This window comes from Amphiura filiformis, chromosome 2 (genome assembly GCF_039555335.1).
Source record: "Amphiura filiformis chromosome 2, Afil_fr2py, whole genome shotgun sequence".
Taxonomy (NCBI): Eukaryota; Metazoa; Echinodermata; class Ophiuroidea; order Amphilepidida; family Amphiuridae; genus Amphiura; species Amphiura filiformis.
Genome location: NC_092629.1, coordinates 17,410,547 through 17,433,701, shown reverse-complemented (window position 1 = coordinate 17,433,701; position 23,155 = coordinate 17,410,547). Strand labels below are relative to the sequence as shown.

At 37.1% G+C, this 23,155-nt stretch overlaps 1 protein-coding gene across 1 annotated transcript in view; it reads left to right on the top strand.

Annotated features, from left to right (window-relative positions):
* LOC140145950 (protein O-linked-mannose beta-1,2-N-acetylglucosaminyltransferase 1-like) overlaps window positions 1-18,158 on the top strand; it is a 214,351-nt gene extending 196,193 nt beyond the window's left edge. The window contains 8 exon segments of the mRNA XM_072167688.1: window positions 4,817-4,986; window positions 6,387-6,445; window positions 8,130-8,331; window positions 9,209-9,244; window positions 9,246-9,335; window positions 10,050-10,295; window positions 12,387-12,496; window positions 13,021-18,158. Coding sequence (XP_072023789.1) covers window positions 4,817-4,986; window positions 6,387-6,445; window positions 8,130-8,331; window positions 9,209-9,244; window positions 9,246-9,335; window positions 10,050-10,295; window positions 12,387-12,496; window positions 13,021-13,090 — 983 coding nt within the window. The 3' untranslated portion in view covers window positions 13,091-18,158.
* The last annotated feature ends 4,997 nt before the right edge of the window (window positions 18,159-23,155 follow it).

Sequence of the window (23,155 nt, the reverse complement as noted above, 5' to 3'; positions counted from 1 at the left end):
AGCAATTCCTGGAGTTGCAATTTCTGCCTCTTGTAGAGCTTCCACCCAACCACTACCTTCCAACCAGTGGCCCAAGACTTTGTTGGCGGTCATCTCTATGTGCAGCCCCCAAAAAAAGCAGTACAAATTTGTCTTCGCCATACAGATTGTCCATGGACCATTGTAGCTCCTTCATTTTGGCAAAGAGAGATTGGTCAACTGTTAGTCTGCCACCAGGGTTGGTATATTGCACAGCGGCGTAAATTACGTCAAAGCAGTGACGCAACATTGAAGGAGAACTTACTTCTTCAGCAAAGAGGGGCAGCATTGCATTTATAGAAGGCAATATATTTGGTTCTAGTAGATGACTGGCATGATATGCTGCCTAAGATATGTTGGACTCAGAGGATATTACTTAGATTCTCGCAGGATGAGGTCATGTTACCAGCAGTAAGAGGAACGTACAGACATCTCTTGAAGGTAGACCTGTAGGCTTTATTTCACTATAAGAAAGAGGCAAGGCCTTCAAGTCCTTCACCTTTCTCTGCCCCTTCTGAAGTGTAATATGATGGCTACGGATGCTAGTATCACAATATAAATGGAGATACATAATATACACATTAAAAACCATCGGAGACCATACTGTTGCACTGGTTGCTAGGGAAATATGTTAATTTGTAATGGTTGCTACGGAAAATAGTGTCTAGTAACTGTAAAAACCTATTAAAAGTGCTCCAAATGCATGTAAACATGGAGATTGATATGTTAGGCATAAGAATATAGGACTATCTGCCATATAATGTGGTCTCTGACCACCGTATATGCTGGTTTCTAGGCAAAATATATTGCCTAGCAACCGTTGCTAAGGAACACAGAATTCAAATTGGCACTACCCCTGAAAATGTTTGTAATGTTGTTACAAGTACTTGTGCCAAGTTTCATGCTTTTACCACATTCTGAGCAATTTTTACACCAATTACATACACTAATAGTCCTTGCTTAAATTGTCTGGCTTATCACCAACTATAATCATTATGTATCAGATTTTTCTTGTCCAAGACACTTGTATATTTAAAACAGCCAAATTCCTGATTATGATCAAAGTTATTTTTACCTATAGGGTATAAATGGCTTTGATACCAAACCTAGCTGAAAAATTAAAAGTCCCATCTCTATTGATATTGTCATTGAGTGAGTTGATGGTCAAAGTCTTTGACATTCATATAGTTGCTGTATACTTAATGGTCTGTATCTAGATTGTCTGGTTATCATCATGTATCAGATTACACTTGTCCAAGACTATAAATTTGAAACAATGTAATTCCTGGCAGTATTGATCAAATGCTGGCATGCAATAAAATCATTTTACAGAGAGGGATTGGTATATATGACAAGGGTGCCATCAATTTCTTGGCTTGTTTTTGTTTTGTTTTTGTTTTGTTTTTGTTTTGTTTTTTTGTTTTTGTTTTTGTTTTTTTGCTTATTTACAAGATTCATATAATTATGCTCACTAGAGTATCAATATCTAACTGAAGGAATCAAGCAAAAAATAATTTTCATCCACACATACTTGGTTTTTGTTGGGAATCAGTGCAGCTGGGATTTGTACTCAACCTTAAATTAAACCAAATTTAACAAAAAAGAGACCCCAAACTATAGTAATTGTCTGAATTTTGAGATGATATCTAAAATGAAATGGATTTTGAAATGATTTTGGAAATGTTTCAAACATTTTGCTGTAAACTAGTGAATTATAGGCACATTTTCAGGTTTTGTTGAGAATTTGAAGAAACACCCCTTTATAACCTAGTTTTCTGCATTTTGGTAAGCCATTGTTATTCCTGAGATCCAGACAATGCAAATCCCCTCAGCTGCTCATCCTCACCTTTCCACAATATGCTCAACTATCAGGGCACAGTTCTTTAACCCCAATACCTTTGAAAATTTGGGTACAAAAACTCACACTCTGCAACTTGAGGTCAAATTTTGCACTATGATTGTTTAATTGAGGTTATTGGAGTATGCCATTGGGATGAGGCTATTGTGGTCCATAGTGTTTATCATGATGTCTTTCAGCACCAACTTAAAATAACAATGTGAATATGATTCAGGTGGCTGGTCTAAAACATTGCAGAAAACTGAAACTAGCTCAAATTCTGTGTCAATCTCTAGCTTAAAAGGAGTATTTTGTGATTTTAGCATTCCCTTTTTATAGTATATTTGAGTAGATATCCACAAAAAAAGTGTATTTTCAGTTGATTCTGATTTTGCATTTACGAGTTATGCATAAGCATGTATATTATATTGCTCAAGATATGCCCCTGTGCTGTAATTTTGTTCTGTTAACAAAACATAAATACAGATTTGACAATATTTTTGCTAAGCAAATGAATCTACAAGAAATTTTTGTTTTTTTGCACACAAACATTATGTAGCCAAGAAAAGTGAGGGTTGAGTCTATGGATCACGAAATGCCCCTTTAATATAAATTATTCTGAAATAACATTAGTTCAGGTGTGATTTACAATGCCACCTTGCATCTATCTACCACTATCTTGTCTACCTTACTGATAGACCATAAAAAATTCATATCATCCCACAATGCATTGCTCTGAGTCTTTTACCAGGTTAACCAACACTGATGCAGGAGAGTTCTTATTCAAAATCGGTGCGAATCCCTTTAAATTGTGAAGAAATAACATTATTGCAGGTGTTATTTACAATGCCACTCAATGGCCTCTATCTTGTCTACCTTACTGATAGACCACAGAAGATTGACAGCATCCCATGATGCACTGCTGTGAGCCTTTTATACCAGGTCAACCAACACATAGTTCTTATTCAAATTCGGTGTCAATCCCTCTTGTGAAGAAATAACCTTACTATAGGTGTTATTTACAATGCCACTCAATTGTATCTATCTGTCCCTGTCTTGTCTACCTTACTGACTAAAGAAGATATTCACAGCATCCCATGATGCACTGGGCTATTTCCAGTTGAAAATTGAAGATTTTTTTCTTATCTTCAATACGAAGGTTCAAAATTTTTGAATGATGGTCGGCTTTTCCTCCCAGCTATATACGCTTAAGTACATATCATTAGATTTGTTAAGTTCACTTTGAGGACTGTTAAATGTCCAAAATATCAATTTTTAATACTAAATTTGCCATAAAATGTGAACTATATAGTGAAATTCAGAAGGACATCCCTTGTATTCAGAATGCAATTCAATATATCTGATGTGCTCTCAGGTCCCACAAAAATATGGTGCAAACATTGCTATCCCATTCCTGGTTATTCCTTCATGTAATTTTACACGAAATTAGGGTTAGGGTTAGTTTATGGTTAGGATTAGGGTTAGGGTTATGATTAGGATTAGGCTTAGGTTTAGGATTAGGGTTAGAGTTAGGATTAGCTTACACAAAATAATTACATGAAGGATCGACCCGATTCCTTAAGGGCAAACAAGCATTTTTTATTGGCCTTATCCGATATGTTTTATCAGATAAAAGTAAGTCACATTGGACATAGTGCTATGTTTAGTCCATAATATATTATGTATGTGATGCTGTGAATATCGCCATAGACATGTGTCATATAGTTATATACAGACTCCAATCTGTCACCTGTCTTAGGTATATTGCCTGTAGACATATTAATACATCATGTTGTATGTGTTAAACAAGGGAAGTCATTAAACATATTGATATATTGTTGAAAGCGAAGTGTATGTTGTTTATCAAATTCATGCTTGTATGGTTGCTGCAGGTGTGTGACCTAAATTTGTATCAAAATTAAAACTGAATCTGGAATTGTATCAAAATAGAAATACAAGACTGTTGGAACTAAGATGTTTTGCCGAATTCTTTTTAAGCATAGTCCAGGCATGTGCATAGGACCTTTAGTGCAAAATTAAATGTGCTGGACGGTTATAGTATGCTTAATTTGTTAAATACCACCTCAAATATGGTATGGTATGTTCTTGTTTTGGTTTATTGTTGGTGTTGTGGGTGTTTTTCAGTATCCTTCTTTAAGGGATCGGATAGCAATGTTTGCACAGTATTTTTGTGGGACATGAGAGCACATCAGACACCAAATTGCATACGAGGAATGTCCTTCTGATATCAAATAATTTTGATATTTTTTAAATTTGCGATATAATACAAATTGTGTGTTAAATTATTTGGGTCTTTTAGGGGAAAAACGCATATCTTCAATACAAAGGGTCAAAATTTCCAAATGACGGACGGCTTCTCCTCCCAGCTACAAACACTTTAAGTAAATATCATTAGATTTATAAAGTTTACTTTGAGGACTGTTAAATATAAAATATATATATTTTTGCGATTGGAAGTTAAAGAAGAAACAAGTTAAAGAAGAAACAAAAAATGAGAGAAGATGAACAAAGAAGTCACTTGGTACCCCTGATATTGGAGTCTTGGACCCCTCGCGTGTCAAGCACACGATCACCAACTGGTAGCCAAAGGGGTTTCGCTGGCCCAACCAGCAATTCCATGAGCGTATAGCACATATACAGTGATTGCATCATGGCATCATGTGGGATTCATGCATGTGCAGTGGTTATCCTTGTGGTACTTTTTGACCATACAAAACAATACAGCATGACACGACTGCAAGACCATCATGCATCCCATGTGATATGATTACAGTTCAGTTATTCAAAACCTGGTCAGAGAAAACAACTTTTCTCTTCATATTTCTTTCTATTTTCTTTCCTTGCCCTTATAGGCAAAAAAGCAATTTGGTAGTTGAGGTTAATTGATTAAATAATTGATAGAGTAATCAACTGCTTCATCGATTGATTTCTATTTTGCAGTGAACCCCAAGATGGTGACAGTCTTCATCGATGGTTACTTTGAGGAACCTCTAGAGGTCGTCAAATTATTTGGACTGAAGGGTATCCAACACACGCCTATAGGTGTTAAGAATGCTAGGATATCTCAGCACTATAAGGCCAGTCTAACAGCTACATTCAATATGTATCCGGTAAGTTACAACGCAGGCTATTCCAGTTGAAATCCATACCCCACTGTGGAAGACATGATCGTAATCTTCCACACAGGGAGTGAGAATTTCAAATTGGTTTACCTGAATGGGTGATTATATTTGTAATCTACACCTCCTGTGTGGGAAATTCAGGTTATGTATGGATTTCGACTGGAATAGCCCGTTATGTCACTCATACATATATTCTAGACAGTTCATTGCCATTAGCAATGCCTTAAATAATTTTTAAGTGTTAAACAATTTTTATCGTTGCAACAATGGGCAGTTCCACTTGAAATCCATACACCCTCTATGGGAGGCATGACCTTAATCTCCCACACAAGGTTTAGATTTGAATACAGGCACCCATTCAGGTAACCCCAGTTGAAATTCACTCTCACTGTGTGGAAGATTAAGGCACGGTTTAGATTTAGAGTAGAGGCAGCCATTCAGGTAACCCCAGTTGAAATTCGCTCTCACTGTGTGGAAGATTAAGGCCATGTCTTCCAGGGGGTGTGGACTGGTATATAGCCCAATGCTTATGTCACACCCAGTGATGCCAATGCTGCACCTTAGGCGCACAATTGGGCTACTTGGCAATCACTTGCTGCTACTCAAAAAACATGCCACTACTTGCCTAAAATCGGGGTACTTTGCAAAAGTCAGGTCGCTGCAGTAGTTTGATGTATTTTCCTTTCAGTTTAGCGCATTTATAAAGGTTTTGCGTCTCTGAAGCTCCCAATTTCAATTACAAAGGGTTTTGTGACCATTTATTGATCGGTTCAATAAGTCAAGTGCTTTAGGATGTACACTTTCTAAATATGGGTCAATCCGCCCAAATATCCAGTATTGGGCACTTTTTTTGGAAGCTTAAAAATTGGGCTACTTGAGACTCCTTTACTGCAGCCTGGCGAGCCAATGTGCCGCGCCTTGGGACTAAAAAGTTTTGGCAACACTGGTCATACCACAACCATATCACACAGGGAAGAGATTACTTTTTTGTTTAACTTGCTTGTGCGTTACCTCTCGGACTCACTGATATTTTTTTTATAGGAAAATGATTGGTAATCTTTTTAATTTTGTCACTGCTAAACTTGGTTTTGTGTTGATAAATGTATATATTAGATAGTTTGAAAACGAACTTATGTTAATACAAAACAAATTGTATGCCTTAAAATACATATAATGGTAGAAATTGGCTTTTCCATTTCAAATCCACTAGCTGAATAAAACCACTCGGTGTAAACTTTTCTGTTCCATTTGACACACCTGTTGACTTGATGTGATCTAGAACCATTCCATTTTTCACCTTGTTTTAGTGTTGAAACTATCATACTTATAAGAAGGTATTTTGTGTAATAAACCTTAAACATATATATTATTATTTCTTTGTGTCATAGAATGCACAATATGCAATTATTATTGAAGAAGATCTTGATGTCTCAGAAGATTTCTTCAGGTGAGTTATCATATGGTTGCCAAAAATGTTTTTGTTTGTTTTGTTTGCTGTGTTGCTTATAAGATTATTTCTTGACAGCTGGAAAAGAAAACCAAATTTATTTTACCTCAAAAATCTGGTCAGCAACACTCACTTTTTGAAGCGAATAGTTCAGAGAAACCATTCTTCATCATCAATGGTGTAATGATGTTGGTAGACAGACTGTTGATTCTCTAGTGATTCTAGATGTTGACAATGTCCTTAGTGATGGTCTTTCTAGAAGATATTCATATATTCTGGAAAATTTTGGTCCAAAAAGTTGATGTTGACCTCCAATAGTCATCAAATAGTCCTATTTAGCACATCAGACTTTTTAATATTTACCCAGAGCATCCAGCACACATAAACATTGAAAAAAAAACTAGTGCATCTGGTTGGATTCAAACCAGCGACCCTTGTAATACCAGCACAACGCTTTAACCAACTGAGCAACAGGGGCACGCTGGAGAAGAGGGGATGATTAAACTTGGTTCAAATTTTGTTCATCACATTCCTAGCAGATGGTATCTGAAATGCATATACAAATAAACAAAGTCACACAGGGATGAAAAAACAAATGTTTATGTTGCTGGTTGCTCGGGGTTAAGATTTAAAATTTTGTTCATCCGATCATCCCAGAGAACTTAAGTATTTTAATTTCATCATTCAACACTAATGGTTACATACGTGATTTGTAGAATGCCATTACTCAGTATAATTCCATTATAACTTCAATTTGTGTAATTACCTGTGTACTGCATGTAATGTATATATGGATTTAATGTAAATGAGATGACTTATAAATGCCAATGCTTTCTATAGAAAACAGGTTGGTTAAGCTGAGTTAAACAGGTTGTTAGCATGCCTTAGCTAGTGTGGAGATGCGGGTCCCAAGAGAGACGGAGCACTCAACTTCAATTTAGTCTGTAAGGCAATGAAATAAACCCTCTGTTTTACGGGCATGATTTTTCAAGTAGGGTCAGGTTTTTGTTTTACTGGATTCTGAAAAATTTGGTGATTTTTTTGCAGTCATTTTTTGAAAATGTTTTGGATTTTCTTCAATTTTGGCCAACAAAATGGCTGAGTTGATATGATTTTAACCAAATTTTTTAAAAAATCTCTGATGGTGAAAAGTAACGTTTTGTGGAAAAGATTTTTCTTATAGAAATGTTACAATATTGCTGTAACGAACTCAATACCTTGACTTGAGCAATCGAGTTAGCTCAATCCATAATGTGATTGACTATGGTGTTAGAGGTTGCGGGTTAGAACCCTGGTGATGGTTTAGTTTGCTCTTGTGAGAATATTGAGTTCGCTTGAAATTCCCCTGAACAAGGAACTTATTGCTATTTGTCTTGTTGTAAACCATATGAAACTCAGGGAGCTGATCCTGATTGCAAAGGTCAATTGTTGAATGTCTAGCACTCTCAAGTGGCAAAGTCCCTGAGTTGTTGTTTTTAAATGGTTTGTGGAATGATATGGGGCCGTAGTGGTCATCAGCGACAACCTGTAAGGTGTACTGAGGCTTGTTGAGCAATGTCTAGGTTTTGTTCGTGTACATAGCGCACTATCATTGCCCTTTCAGTGGCCAACTAGACTTGATATGCAAAATATATGTAAATTAGGTACCTCATTTGCATCATATATTTGTATTCTGTTTTAACAGTTATTTCAGTCAAACAGTACACCTATTGGAAGAAGATGACAGCTTATACTGTATATCAGCCTGGAATGACCAGGGATATGATAATACATGCGATGACCCAGCATTACTGTATAGAATAGAGACTATGCCAGGTCTAGGATGGTTACTAAAAAGGAAATTATACAAGGAGGAACTAGAACCAAAATGGCCGACACCAGAAAAGGTAAATGTGATATTCATCTTACCCGGGTCAAAATAAAAAATAACATAATTAACCACTCAGTACTACTTTTCCTATTAGAGGCTATACTCTGACTTGGGTGTTTAGTAAGCCAGAGACTATTAAACCACTATGTATGATAACCAAAAGAGTGATACTAGAAATATTTCACATAACAAAACGGGCGATACCAAAATATCAATGTATTCTTAGGTGTGGTCACCTATACATGCTTGCTTCTAAGAAGAATGACACTTGTTTACCTTTTAATATGGCACACACACAAAATCATAACAACAGAAAGCTAATCTGATTTGCAGCTTATGCATTAAAGCAGGTCAAAGCTTCGTTTAGGCGCCCATGAAGGGAAAACAAAGACTCACCTATGTGGCTCATTAACAGCTAGGGTGTGCACATTGATAAGTGCAAGTGAACGCTGTCCTCTGCCAGCTATTTCCATGATTAGGTCTGGCGACTAAAAAGAAACTTTTTTGAGGAGGAGCTACAACCATGGCCAAAATGTGTTGGGACACTTATGGAAAATGTACACTATATGATGGCCTTATTTCCGTTATTGTTAACGTGATAAAGTGGAGGTTTCTTTGGTGACAAGCCTAAACCCTTTCCTAACACCCCAACCCTTCCCCACCAATCAATGTTGGGTGCCACTAGGCGCGTGTGACCAAAAAAGTAGGATTCAACATTGATCGGGGGGAATGGGGGGCTTATTTACATTACTCTATCAAACCGTCCCAACACTTATGGCCAGCATTGTAGTATCAAAACAGGCATCAGGAAAGATTTTTTTGATTGTGTAAAAGTTTCAACATAATATGACAATAGAGTACTCATGCCTGTTTTCTTTGACATCTTATTGCAGCTATGGGACTGGGACATGTGGATGAGATTACCAGAGATACTGAAAGGGACGCGAGTGTGTGATACCAGATATATCAAGAACTTACCACTTTGGTGCTAAAGGAATTAATATGAATGGTTACTTCCAGGTAAGAATATACATGCCGTGTTTGCCGTCGTAGTGAATAGTCATACCTTAACTGGTTCAAGCTTGATTTGCACACCTGTTAGCAACCAATTAACTTTGTGTTGTGATCATTTTGATCATGGTTCTGACACAGATATACCATTATTCACCCTGATGTGGCAGTGATATCAATGCGTTGAAGCAGCTGTTTCGCTCATGCACCTGGGCAGTGTCTTTAAGTGTGTAGGTGTACACTAACTAGCGCCTTGAGCGGATGCTAGTGATTTGTAAGCTGCACCTCATGAAATGTGCACTGATGTCACTGCCACATCAGGGTGAAAAATGTATAGTGTGAACCAGTTGAGTTGACCTGGTAACTATCAATTTTGATGGCACACTAAGACAGCGAATTGCTCCTAATTAAATCCCTAGGGTGTGACTAAAGGTGGGTATATTACGTGCAAATTTTCAAATTAAAAAGCTGAAAAATTAGGGTTTTGCGCGAAGTACGACTTTATTTACGGGGTTCAAATCCAAGCTTAAATTTGGTAAAAGATCGAAAAGCTCTACTTTGATTGGTTACTCAGATGATTATATCATGTAATTAACAAATTAGAGGACTAGGTATAGTGCCCAAAGTCAAATAATCTTTTTCATTATTAGACATCATTCCAAATATTATATTTTAACTCTACTGATCTGAAGTTTTATGTAATTCTTTTCACATTTTCTGCAGGATTTATACTTTAAGAAGAGACCATACAACACAGTACCCCATGTGAAGCTAAAGGATGTGCAGAAATTAACTAAAGACAATTATGAGGATGAAGTTAATAGACTTCTAAGTCAAGCTAGTGTGCTTGACCATAGTATCCCTCCATGTGAGGAGAGATTTGTGCCTGATACAATAGGCAAAACATATGTCATGTATATACAGATGTATAATGAGCAAGATTACGAGACGTGGTCCGTCCTAGCAAAGGTGAGACTCTGTCAATGTTTGTCTGTTTGTTTGTGTACTAACACAATTTGATGCTATTCGCCCTTTGCACGGATCCGCCATCTTGCTATGAAAATGAGGTTCTCCCTGCAAACGCATGTTTCTCGTGTTTTTCTAGCAACATGCCAGAAGGCTTTTCAATGCATCGTGGTTTATGGAATGATGTGGGGCCGTAGTGGTCAGCGACAACCTGTAAAGTGTGCTGAGGCTTGTGGATCAACGTCTAGGCGTTGTGCCTGTGCGTAGCGCACTATAAATCACTGCGCTTTTTTTTAAATTAATGCATTCGTTTGACAGGCGTACGCACACACAGCACGCACTTAGTGGGTAGAACCTCGTTTTGAGATGACTGTGCGATCGGCTAATAGTCCATCTCGTCTCAAGTTGAGAGTAACGCCATGTGCGTATATCGCAGTGGCAGTTTCGAATTGTGCGCTAACCTATAGTATTTCAGCAAGGTCCTTCAGTGGTGTTCAACTGCTCAACCTGATTTTTGCGTAAAAAGAACTAGGTTACATGATGCTACGCAGCTTGATCGGAGAATGAGGTGATGACGTGATTCAATTAGACAATCAGAACCCCCACTTCTGTGTTAACGCTATAAACAGCGCCAAATTGGCAGACAGCTAAAGAACCTTGCTGAATATTGTAATCCTGTGGGGCGTATGCGTAAATTATTTTGCCACGTGCCTGACAAACTTTGATTTATAATGTGTGCTTATTTGCACTCTGTATGTAATTCCCACAGACTAATTAATACAAAATTTAAGTCCCTGTGCTTTGTATGCTGTGAATTCTCGCATTTTCATGAGGGCCAATCGTTTAATCGTGTGTATCGAACAAATCATGCTGACATTGTTTGCCTTTGCGTTATGTGATAGAGTGTTGCATGTCTTCAGGTTTACATGTAAGACTAAAGATATGCTGGATGCATGCGTAGAGGTTTCGTAGGTCGCACTTCAGTGGAACGATTGTCCTTCATTTATATGCTGGGACTATAATGAAAGACAAAGATAAAAAGACTAGTTTGCGTCTGACGTCACTGTCAAGCAAATTCTCTACGATCCTTGATTGGCTACTAGCGCGTATAAGGAAGGTCAATTCATCTGGCTGGTGCGGATCGGAGAAAAGGAATAGCAGTGAATGGCGAAAAATTACGTATTCTTACAAGGCAAAAAGCAACTTTTCTAGGCATTGTGGACATGGTGCCTTCACCAAAGAAAGTTTCCTACAATTAAGACCTAACTTTTGAGATGGTTTGTATGTTTGATGGGGCAAAATTAACAATAAGGCGCCCGGTTTTACCGCCGTGTTCAGCAACTCATAATCATCACGACACTTGTAAACAAACCTTGCTCGGAGTTTGATTGACAGATGACGTCAGATGCAAACTAGTCTTTTTATCTTTGTCTTTCATTATAATTAGTCTGTGGTAATTCCTTGTAACGCTCAAGCTCAAAGATATAAATTATTATATACTTCATTAATATATTCTTGTTCATTGATTGGTTAAAAGTGGATCACATGACCAAAAATAGTTCTACCATCAGTACTCCTATCCGTAAATAGTACCTCTAAGCCGTAAATAGTATTTTCAATGTCCCGGATGAGCCGTAAATAGTACCTCCAAGCCGTAAATAGTACTTTTGACCATGCCTTCCTCTCGCGCATTTCGATGCGACGGAACAGTTCACGCACGCTTGAAACTGCTAAAGCGTCATTTCGGCGCTGCTGTAATTGGTTAGCCCGGTTTTAGGCTATTCGATTTTTTGAAGGGTAGGTTGTGCTTAAATTAGCCGTGTTGTTCACTCAGGATAGAAGCGGGAGAGTCAAAACGTCAATAATTTTCTTTTAACAAATCAATGAACAAAGAACATATTAATGAAGTATATAAAACAAATATATACTGCCTTTATTCGAAGTTCTGGTTAAAACTCAATTTAATACTATTTTCCTTCGGGCTCGCCCTCAGGAAAATAGTACTATTGATCTCACCTCGAACCCATAGTTTTAACCAGAACCTCTCATAACAGTATATATTTGTATACTATTATTATTTTGTTGCCTTTACAGTGCTTCCACATCTGGGATCTAGATGTACGAGGCTTCCACAAAGCCATGTGGAGAATGTTTCTAAAGAAAAATCCTGTGTTTATAGTAGGCTATCCAGCGTCACCATATTCGTAAGTTGTCATTATTTATTATTGGAAACAGCCATTTTCTCTGAAGGGTCATTAGTCCGAAAAGAGATCAAGTTTGGGTTAAGGGCATGTTGGGGTTAGAATAAGGGCCAGGGACAGGGTTAAGGATGGGGATAGAGTTGCATATCCGCTTTCGCCAAACGTTTGACAAACATTAAGCGAATTTGTTTACGAATATGGTTGACAAACGTTTGTGATCAGCAATTGTGTGCCTAACATTTGGCGAGAACGAGTGTGATAGGATAGGTTTGGGGTTAGGACTTTGGTTATAGGTTAGGGTGAGGGTTGGGTAAGGTATAGAAGCCATTAAAGAAGCCATTAAAGAAAAAGAAGCTATTAAAAATAATTTGGAACCATGAGTCTACTAACAAGCTTTCTTGTTGAGGCTTAGAACTTTTTGATACCCCCCTCGTATATCAGATATGCTAAGAAAACTTTTAGTAAAGAGCTTCTTGGAACACACATTTTTAAATTCAATCATGTTCTTTATTTCTTTTCTTTTGCAGCAAATATAAACCATCTGAAGTCACCCCTATTTATTTGAAGAAAGATGACAAAAAAGACAACAAGTCATGACGTTAACTTCATATTACCGTGCTTTATGTGTGTTTTTTATATCCAGCAATTTTACTAAAAAGTATTGGGGTATTTCAGTTGAAATCCATACACTCTGTGGAAGATATCACTTTTAATCTTCCACACAGGGGGTGTGAACTTCAAATGGGTTTACCTGAATGGGTGATTTCATTGAAATCTACACCCCATATGTTGGAGATTCAGTTCATGTCTTCCATAGGGGTGTATGGATTTCAACTGGAATAGCCATTTGTCCAAAGAGATTTAGACCAAGGAGTACTGACTCAGCCATGTTGGATGCGGGGTTGGATGTCGCTCATGGAGGGCAAAATAGTGTACCTACAGATTTTTTTGCGGTGCACTCGGCAAACTTTCATTCAAAGTGTGTGCTTAGTGCATTCTGCATTGCGCCAGTAGCGTGTGCTAAACGCTACTTGCGCAAATCTTTTTTATGCTAAAGTTCAAATGTGCAAATTATTGGCTATTAAATTCCAGAGGTTCACTACTACCGTAACCACTCGGGTATAAGCCCTCCCACCCCCCCTTAGATGGCAGATTTCACTTCAAAAAATTGGGGTGGGCTTGTAACCAGGGAGGGGCTAGTACTTGAATTTTAGAAATAAGATAAATCATCCCCATTTGTATATGCCCAAATGTACCAATAATTTCTGTCATCTATGTCAATTTCTTAAAATTCAAAGTGTGGAATGTTAATTATCAACTGATATTTTTAAAATATTTATTCTTGAATGTGGGAGAAAAGCATTGATTTGATTTAAGAACTTGGTCAAAATTTAGTACTGGGCTTATAGCCGAGTGCACCCTTGTTCCCAAAATGTTTTGAAAAATAAGGGGTGGGCTTATACCTGAAGGTGGGCTTATACCCGGGTGGTTACGGTAATTTGGTCTCCATTGCATGACCATAGTGTACACAGCAAGTCTGAGTTGGTACTCTCCTGGTGTATTCTCCTTGGTGCTGTCAAACAAGTTACTTTATAGTGCACACTTCAGCATGCATTGCCTGTGCAGCAGGCAATATTTTAATCCTAGTCAACTTTTGTATTGCATATATCCAAGTATGTGAAGCTCTAGATCACACGTTTTCATAACACTGATTTATCAGGATTAATTCCATGCTCCCTGTGGATGATTGTGAAGGTACAGTTTTTGTCACAAAGAACAGCACTTGTTTACATTGCGAGAGAGTGGGGTTCTGATTGGCTGAATCAGTCGCCTGACAATCATAGCAACAGACCGATAGTCTGAGATTGGCCGATTGTGCGCCAAATCGTTGATCGGCGCAAATTGGCGCCCTTGAAGTGAACACAGAGCTCCGTGTATGTCGCTCATTAATAGGGCGCTCGCGTCAATCTGAGCAAGGGACTGCCGTTCTTCTCTGAAACCCAGTGTAATAATAGCCCAATACACCCTTGCTCTCAAATTCGCACACATGATCAATAATGAACCTTGGTTCTGACTATGCATGAGGTTTCTATACAAATGTTGACTAGGAAAAAGATATTGTGTGCAGCAGACTACAACAAACATTCTGCCAATTTTGCCATTTTTGGCCAGCGATGTGAGGCCGCCTTAATTCCTTGTCGCTAATATTGATTTTGAGGTATAGCCAATAATAGTGCTCAACATCCTTTGTATTGTATTGTTTTGAGCAATACTAAAATGACCATGTCTCTGGAACTGTAAGTCCATTGGTGGTGGATCAGTCATCAAAATAAAGCTCTGTAAATGCTGCATATAATGACCTTCAAAACTGAATTTTGGATTTGCCGAACATATGACATATTTTACTTGATCGTATCACATATTTGGGTTGAAACTTGTCAAAAATTGATATTTTTGCAGATTGGAATGTTTTGTTAATTTTTCCCCATTTTGGCTCACACTGGCTCAGTATCGGGCAGGTGAAGGACTTGATCCAGAAAAGTTTTCACTGGTTCATATTTTTGTGAAATAACAGTAACACAAACACACTTTTTTATGAATATTTTATAATCTTCCAAATTGTCAACAATGGCATAAATAATTAAACTACACTTTTTTGAAGAATCTTCCAACAAAATTTTCACTAAATTTTCAACTGAAATTTCCAAAAATCACAAAAATATGTAACTAGTGGGAAAAAAGTTGCTTGTTTGACAGAACCTGTATGTCTTTTCCCCTTGCATAGTGCAAGAATTAAATAATGGTACTAAAGAGTATTCACTGTGACTTGTGCTATGACCTTGTCCAGATTGGCTAGAGGTTATGGTATGATGTACACAGTAAAGAGTGTTCCATGTTATTTATGCTGTGACCTGTATTAAACTCCCTGACCACTACCTGCCGATCTAACATTGCCTCTGATTGGTCAATTACATGATATCTTCACTTTAATCACCAATCAGAATGGAGCTTTGCAAATAATTCACCCCAATTTTTTGTGTGGTGAAATTATTCTAACAATGTTGCTGATTGGTCCAATTGATAGTGAAAACTTCTTTTTGGCCAATCGGCAGGTAGTTCTCATGGGGTTAATGAGGTCATTATGTTGTACAGTTAAGTGAACCATAGTTTTAAATGCAAGTATTATTCAAAGCTAAGCAAAGTGGAGCTTGGGTGTTGCTATTACCTAAAAGTGTGTCACAATTTGTTGTCTGCATCACATACTGTTGTATCTCAAAAGGCTGCCTTGTGTGATTTTTATTATCATTGTTGTATTTCATTTGTTATTTTATATTTCAGCATGCTTCTTTCTTTTATGAATGGACATGAGATTGTAACCCAGGGATTGTAATAATGTTGTGATAATTCCTCTAATTTAATATAGAACGTTAATTTTACAGTGTATCTCATCACAATTTGATGACCATAATATAAAAATCACAAACGGCAGCCTTTTGAGATAAGACAGTAAGCGAAGCAGGCTACAAATTTTTAGCGAGACATGTACAAAATTGCCTAACTACTCCAAGAATGGATTAATAAGTATCAAACAGGGCGCAGAAAGAAAGTTTGTGTATGCTGGAAATTAGTTTACGAGAAATGGTTTTTAATAAACACAAGTCTCCACATACATAAATGAAAGCCAGTGCAAACTAAATCATTGATAATTTTAAAACTTATTCTACAAGCAAAATGAAAACTCACACAGAAGTTGTCCAGGATTTGAACCTGGGACTTTCAGATCACGGTGCTGATGCTCTACCAACTCAGCTAATGCGTCGGATAGGGACGAGCAGGGACCTTATAGGTGTTCAGATCAACACCAAAGACACTGTATTAGGAGACTTGTTTTAAAAACCATATCTAGTAATCAAACAAGTCAATTTTATCGTAAGTTATAAGTCATGTTTTTTGATTAAGTAGCTCAAGGTTTCCTTCTGCAAGTCACTGCTGGCTTACTGTTTGCTAACCCACATGTGTTCAGCATGGTCTCTAAATTTGGGTCTTTTTTTTGTCCTCTGGGACAAGAAACTCTGCAGCGTATAACTTATGTTATAGATGCACATGTGTGCTGATGGTATTCCACAAGGTAGTGTGCTGGGTCCGATACTACAATTGCTCTTTCAAATCAGTCTGGACTACATTTTATTTGTACATTTATCTGTCTCCTTTATTAGGGAGTCAAGTTAAGTAAGTCAGTTTTAATATATGTACGCATGCCTGGAAAATCTTTTGAGAGGTTTTTAAACATAATCATGGATAAATTAAGAAGAAGAAGTTTGTGATAAGGGTTCCACTTTGCATAAATATTTTTGTAACATGTGTGAGCTACTACATACAGTATTGAAATTGTGAAACTTTGGAAACCAGTGTGTTATTAGAGTATAAGTAATGAGGAAGAAAATTTTGAGAGAAATTATTAAACATATTTTCTAGAAGTTTCATTTTTGTTATCTTAAGCAAGTATGTATCATCATTTGTGACCCATCACATCAAAACATGGCAGTTGTCGAAAGCTCTGATTTTAAGATAATGGAGAAAATAGGTATAAAGAAAATAATAAGGAATTTGAACTCTATTTGTCACATAAAATCACCATTCTACATGCGACATCAATGGATGAGGTGTCATTTTAAAGCATAAAAGCAGTCCTCTAACTTCGTGCTGAAATCACGGAGTCCATTATTGACAACAACTGCTGTGTTTCGATGTGATGGGTCACATTTATTCATTTGTGGCTCAATAAATTTTAAACTTTTGTTTCTTTTATGTTGTAATTATTTATTGAATAAAATTTTAATCTTTTATTTGGTCTAAAATTATTTGCTATTCCATTTAAAATCCACACTACCCCTGTGGAAGATTTTGGAAATATCTTCCACAGGGGAGTATGAATATCAAATGGAATTAGCTCAATAGGCAGCTCCATTTGATTTTTATACACCCTCTGAGAAAGGTTCAACCTGAATCTTCCACAGAAGGAGGGCAAGTTTCAAATGGAGCTGCCTAATGTATCCATTCCATTTGAAATTTATACTCCCCCTGTGTAATATATTTTCAGAATTTTCCACAGGGGTAGTGTGGATTTTAAATGGAACAATCCAATTCAAGGACACCGAATTCTGAGAAATCAAAATGTACCCACCATTGGTAAACATTATTTTGTATAAATCACTTTTTTGTGTCTAAAATTCGGACATTATCTATATGGACCAATTTTCTTATTTATCAAAATCTTGTAATTAAGTTTTCTTTTTGGTTGAGTATGTAGGTATGTGCATTATGCACGTAGGTGTGTGCATGTTCATGTGTTCCATTGCAGAATGCAAGTACATCTTGTATAGTCATATTTTGTATTAATGTATAGTGTACTCATATGTACAGTTTTGTATTCAAAACGGTCAGTATAATATAAGGGTTCAAAGGTTATTTTAATCATGTGTGTAGTCTTCATTTTATGCGACAGCTGAACTATTCAAGTTTTGATGATGAAGACGATAATAAAAAGTATCAGTGCTAATAATTGTAATCTGGATTTATACAGTGTAATTTGCATACAATCATCAGTTGGTGTACAACTAAAAAGACAAAAAAAAGAGTAAATTGCATAATTTTCATAACAAAATCAACAGATTCGACAATTGCCAAAGAAATATGTACAATAGCATAAGTGAAGAAATTAGACAAACAGCGTCTGTGTGCAGTGTCGCATGTGTTGTGCATGAATGTGAAAATCCTCAATCAATTAGCTCAATCACTGTTGCATGACACATGTGGCACTGCACACAGAGGTCAGAACAAGACCAGATTTATGGTGATGTTGGTGGTATCTCTAGGAAAAGGGTCTATGCTATTTTTTCTCTATGTGCAGTCAGTGGCTATGGATCAAGGCTTCAGAACCATATGTTAACACAGTAGCACTTTTAGTATCTTTGGTGGAGCAGACTTACATATTTTGCTGAGGTTGTTACATGCTCATCATAAGCTGCTGTATTATAGTTTGATCAGCTCATAATAGGCGGGAAATGTTAGGCTTTTACCACTAAGCTGAAAAGTAGACCCACGTTAAGAGTGCTATTAGTTGACCTGTCTGTCCAATATTTTGTGTGTTAAAGAAAGTAGACAAAGTATAGGACTTGAATTAATAATTTGTGATGCTTCTGACAAGAATATTCTCAAAATAAACTATTTTGATATTAATCTGCGATGTTATAAGGCCCGCCGATTACGAGCTGATCAAAGTATACATATGTTTTGACATTATGCTCCATGCTGGCCATCCAATTGTGGAGATCTGTGTAACTACTTTGGTTTTTCGTAAGGGGCAAATCATTGAAAATGTTGTGCTGGTTTGTAGCAAAACACGCTCCAAAAGGGATCATTTAACTTAAATTGTTCAGTCTATCCAAATTTTTCTTCAAGAGGAAGAACAATCCCTCTCTCGATCTGGGTTGAATCCTCATGGTAAGTCGGGTCAAACTTAGTAGAGATTTGATTTCAAGCGTGCGTGTCGAGCGTCACGTGGAATCTATTCAAAATCACTCTCCTGTGACAGGATTTTTAATAGATTCCATGTACGTTCGATACTACGTTTGGAAATCGCAATCTCTCTAGTATATCTGTTTTGAGTCCGAGTATGTGCATTCCCAGCTTATTCTTTGCTCAATTCATATGTGGCAAGGCTTATAACTGTACACAGTCGGGCGCAACCACAGACATTTGCAACCAGTCAAAGTCTCAGCATCACCGGATAATGAGGACCAATTGTTCCATGAAATGCAACTACCGCATATTTTTACGGTCTTTGGCATAAATGCGAAGACACATGAACACGCAACGCTGGTGTGATTGTTAGACGCAAAGATGGGACAATAGGCCCTCAAATGAATATCTTGAGAATTCTCAGCATACAAAACACAGGGAATTGGACTGGATGCAAATGGTCTGTAGTAGTATGTGAACGCAACAGCTGCACTAAGTGATGTGACCTTTCCATATTGAGTGACTGACATTTGCTTTTACCAATTTACAGGAGTAAAATAGTACTTTATTGAGGCATTCAGTAACAAAGCAGAGGGGCCATACATGGGCTATTCCAGTTGAAATCCATACACCCCCTGTAGAAGACATGACCTTATTCTCACAAACAGGGGATGTAGATTTCAAATGTAGTCACCCATTCAGGTAACCCCATTTGAAATTCACACACCCCGTGTTGGAGATTAGGGTCATGTCTTCCATAGGGGGTGTGTGGATTTCAACTGAATGGCCCAATGGAGACAGAGGTCACGGCACACAAACTAGCCATTTTGAATTAGCAATTTGTTATTGATAATAAAATATTTTCTAATAAAAGAATTCCACATTAATTTCAATTCAAACATTGTCTTTCTACCAATCAGATGATAGGTGAAAATATGCAATATTGTTTCCCTTAAAGGTGGGTGTCGTATTGCATCACTAGATGTTTTACCTTAAAGGTGGCTGGTACAATTGCATCCCATGTTTTCTACCTCCCATAGAGGGGGAACTTCTTGCTACTCAAACTGCTTATGTCACCTTAGTTGTTTATTTATGTACAGTTTATTTATTTATCTTTATACCCACCTAAGTTTGTTGATTGTCACATGTTGTAAAAAATGATTATTATTATGCAAGTATTGATATTGAATTGGCCTTTTCCGTAAATCCCATAATTCTATGCTGTTATTCCTGAGATGTCGTCACGATAGGTGCACATACTAGTTATAGTATGCTTCACGGCTTGCATAGTAACGATGTTTGCTAAACGATGTACACATCAGTGTGACATCAAATTGCGACAAATCAGGTCTTAACTGCATAGTATTGCGGGATTTATCGAAAAGGTCAATGAATACTATAGCTAGGACATTGCCATATGTGTGATCATGGGATTGCAATAAATCTACCCTCCCCAAGTAAAGTAGTGTAGTATATGTTATGTCACTAGTGATATATAGCATATTTACTTGGCCTAACTGTGTTTGTGCACAAATATTGAGACAAATAAAGCTGACACACAAGAGGAATGATACAGGTTCTATAAAGAAGATCCCAAGGCTTGGTGTAAGGGGTGTTATTTCCATCCCATGTGCATTATTTTTATCGGGAACGCCCAAAACGTTTGTTTTGATAGGTATATACTAAGCCAAGGCTAATAATATATCAAAACAAACGTTTTGGGCGTTCCCGATGAAAATAATGCTTGGCTTAGTATATACCTATTAGGAAAAGTAAAATTAGCATATAATATCCTCCACACTTTCTCAAAATTTGGCAAGGGAGACCCTTTTCTTATACACTTCTGTGTAAAATTGCAATTGGCAAATGACAATGTAAGGGAGCAAATAAGAAAAATATTTGAAAATCTCCCAAAATCGGTGATGGCGGGGACGATATAGTAGTACATGTTATTTATTTGACTTGACCTTATTCCCCATGATTTGTTGCATTCTCATGATGGTAAGAGAAATTTGTAATGAATTCCATCGTAATTTTATGTTAAACAATCTTGTGTTTCTAACACATCACTTTCATCATTTTTGTGTTTAAGAATGCAATATTATATTCCGAATGACAAGTACCTATTTTGTTGTAATTATGTCAGAAGAATTAATAAGGAAAGTGGATAACAGTTTGCTAAATCAACAAGTTGCAATTTTTATTTTGTATATATGTCAACCAGTATTTTGCACACATGTAAAGGTATGGTATAGAGTGCAGGGGTACTCATGGGCAATGCAAGGGTGAACTTTATACATGGAATTAACCTTTTGTCAAAACTTTATTGACAGAGTAGACATCTTCTGCAATACTGTACCCAAATTGTGCTATGTCATTTAAATTCCACACTACCCCTGTGGAAGATTTTGGAAATATATGCTACTGAGGGTGTATTAATTTCAAATGGAATGAACACATTCGGCAGCACCATTTGAATTTCATACACCGTCCGAGACAGATGCAACCTAAATATTCCACTGAAGGAGGGCGAGTTTCAAAAAGTGCTGCTAATGTGTTCATTCAATTTGAAATGCATACTCCCCCTGATGAGGAAGATATTTCCAGAATCTTCTACAGGGGTAGTGTGGATTTTAAATGGAATAACCCAATGCGTTGTTGAGCTATTTAGTGTCTTTCTAGATTTCCAAAGGAAGTGTCATCTTTTAGTTTTCCAAATGTTCTGTATCTGCTCTTGATGTATATATCAAATGTTTAACTGCAATGGTGCTTTGGGCTATTCCAGTTGAAATCCATACACCCCATATGGAAGACATGACCTTAATCTTCCACACAGGAAGTGTAGATTTCAAACTGATTACCCATTCAGGTAACCTCATTTCAAATTCTCACTCCATGTGTGGACGATTAAGGTCATATTTTCCATAACAGTTGTATGGATTTCAACTGGAATAGCGCATTACAAGTATGCAAGCTGGTCTTGCTATATTCATTCAGAAGATCATGCTAATGGTAGCGATTATATTAAGGACAAAAGGTCATTATGTAAGTAGACCTTGTTTTTACATCAAGTTTTGTAGTGACGAGGTGTGCATTAGATTCGCATCTCAGTGGAATTGCGCACGCTTATACGTATGCTACAAGGGGATTTTCTACGCCTGCTTGCGGCGCAAATAAGTAAAAGCATGTATAAAACTAAAAGCAATTTCACTAGCTTTTCATCGGTTCACTTTTAAAGTTAAAGTTTGGAAGTGACGTCAATGCTTCTTTGTGGTTGTGCCGTAAGCGTGCCTGACGTATCACCTGTGTACGAGTATTCACATAGGCTCTGTGCAATTATCTTTACGAGCGTGATTCAATTCTGCAGCCAGTGAAATAAACACATTCGTCACTACTGAATTCGGTGAAATAAAATTTTAGTCGCAGTCTTGTTCTGTGGATTAGTACGATGCCATGCATAAGTTATGATTGAAAGAAGATGTGTAGGTAAAAGGTTTTACTGAATTTGTTAAGAGATAAAACTGTTGTATTGATAGGTTAATAAAATTGCCACCTGCCAAGTAGTTTCAAATTCTACAATGAACAAGAAAAAGTGGTTACATGCTTAGTTTAATTTTGCTTCACAAGACGTAACTTCGGTTTTGAGTACTTATGCTGGTCTCATACTTTCCTGCTGCTTGCCGCTTTGCGCTCTGGCGATGAGTTTGCTTCACTGCATGAGTCGCACCAGAAATGCTCATCACTCCACAGAGTGGCATATCGCTCATATAGTTGAATTCAAGTCAAGTCGGGAGCGGTACCACTCTTATCTGATGTATGAGAACGGGAAACAATTTTTGGCGGTGCTGAGCTTTCATAGTCATGCCGCTGGTATGATGAAGCGCACGCTGCAAGTATGAAACCAGTATTCACAAATAATGTATTACAGCATACCGTAAAACCTTGTCTACAAGCATATATAGCATTTTTGATGAAAGCTTTATTAATATGAAACAAGCGTAAATATACCAATACAATATATTGGTCTTACAATAATACTTGTTTGTATATGCTTGGATCTGTGATTTATTTGCTCATACTCCATATAATGGTGCCATTTAGCTTTCATCAGAAGCATTATATGGCTCTATATGCTTATAG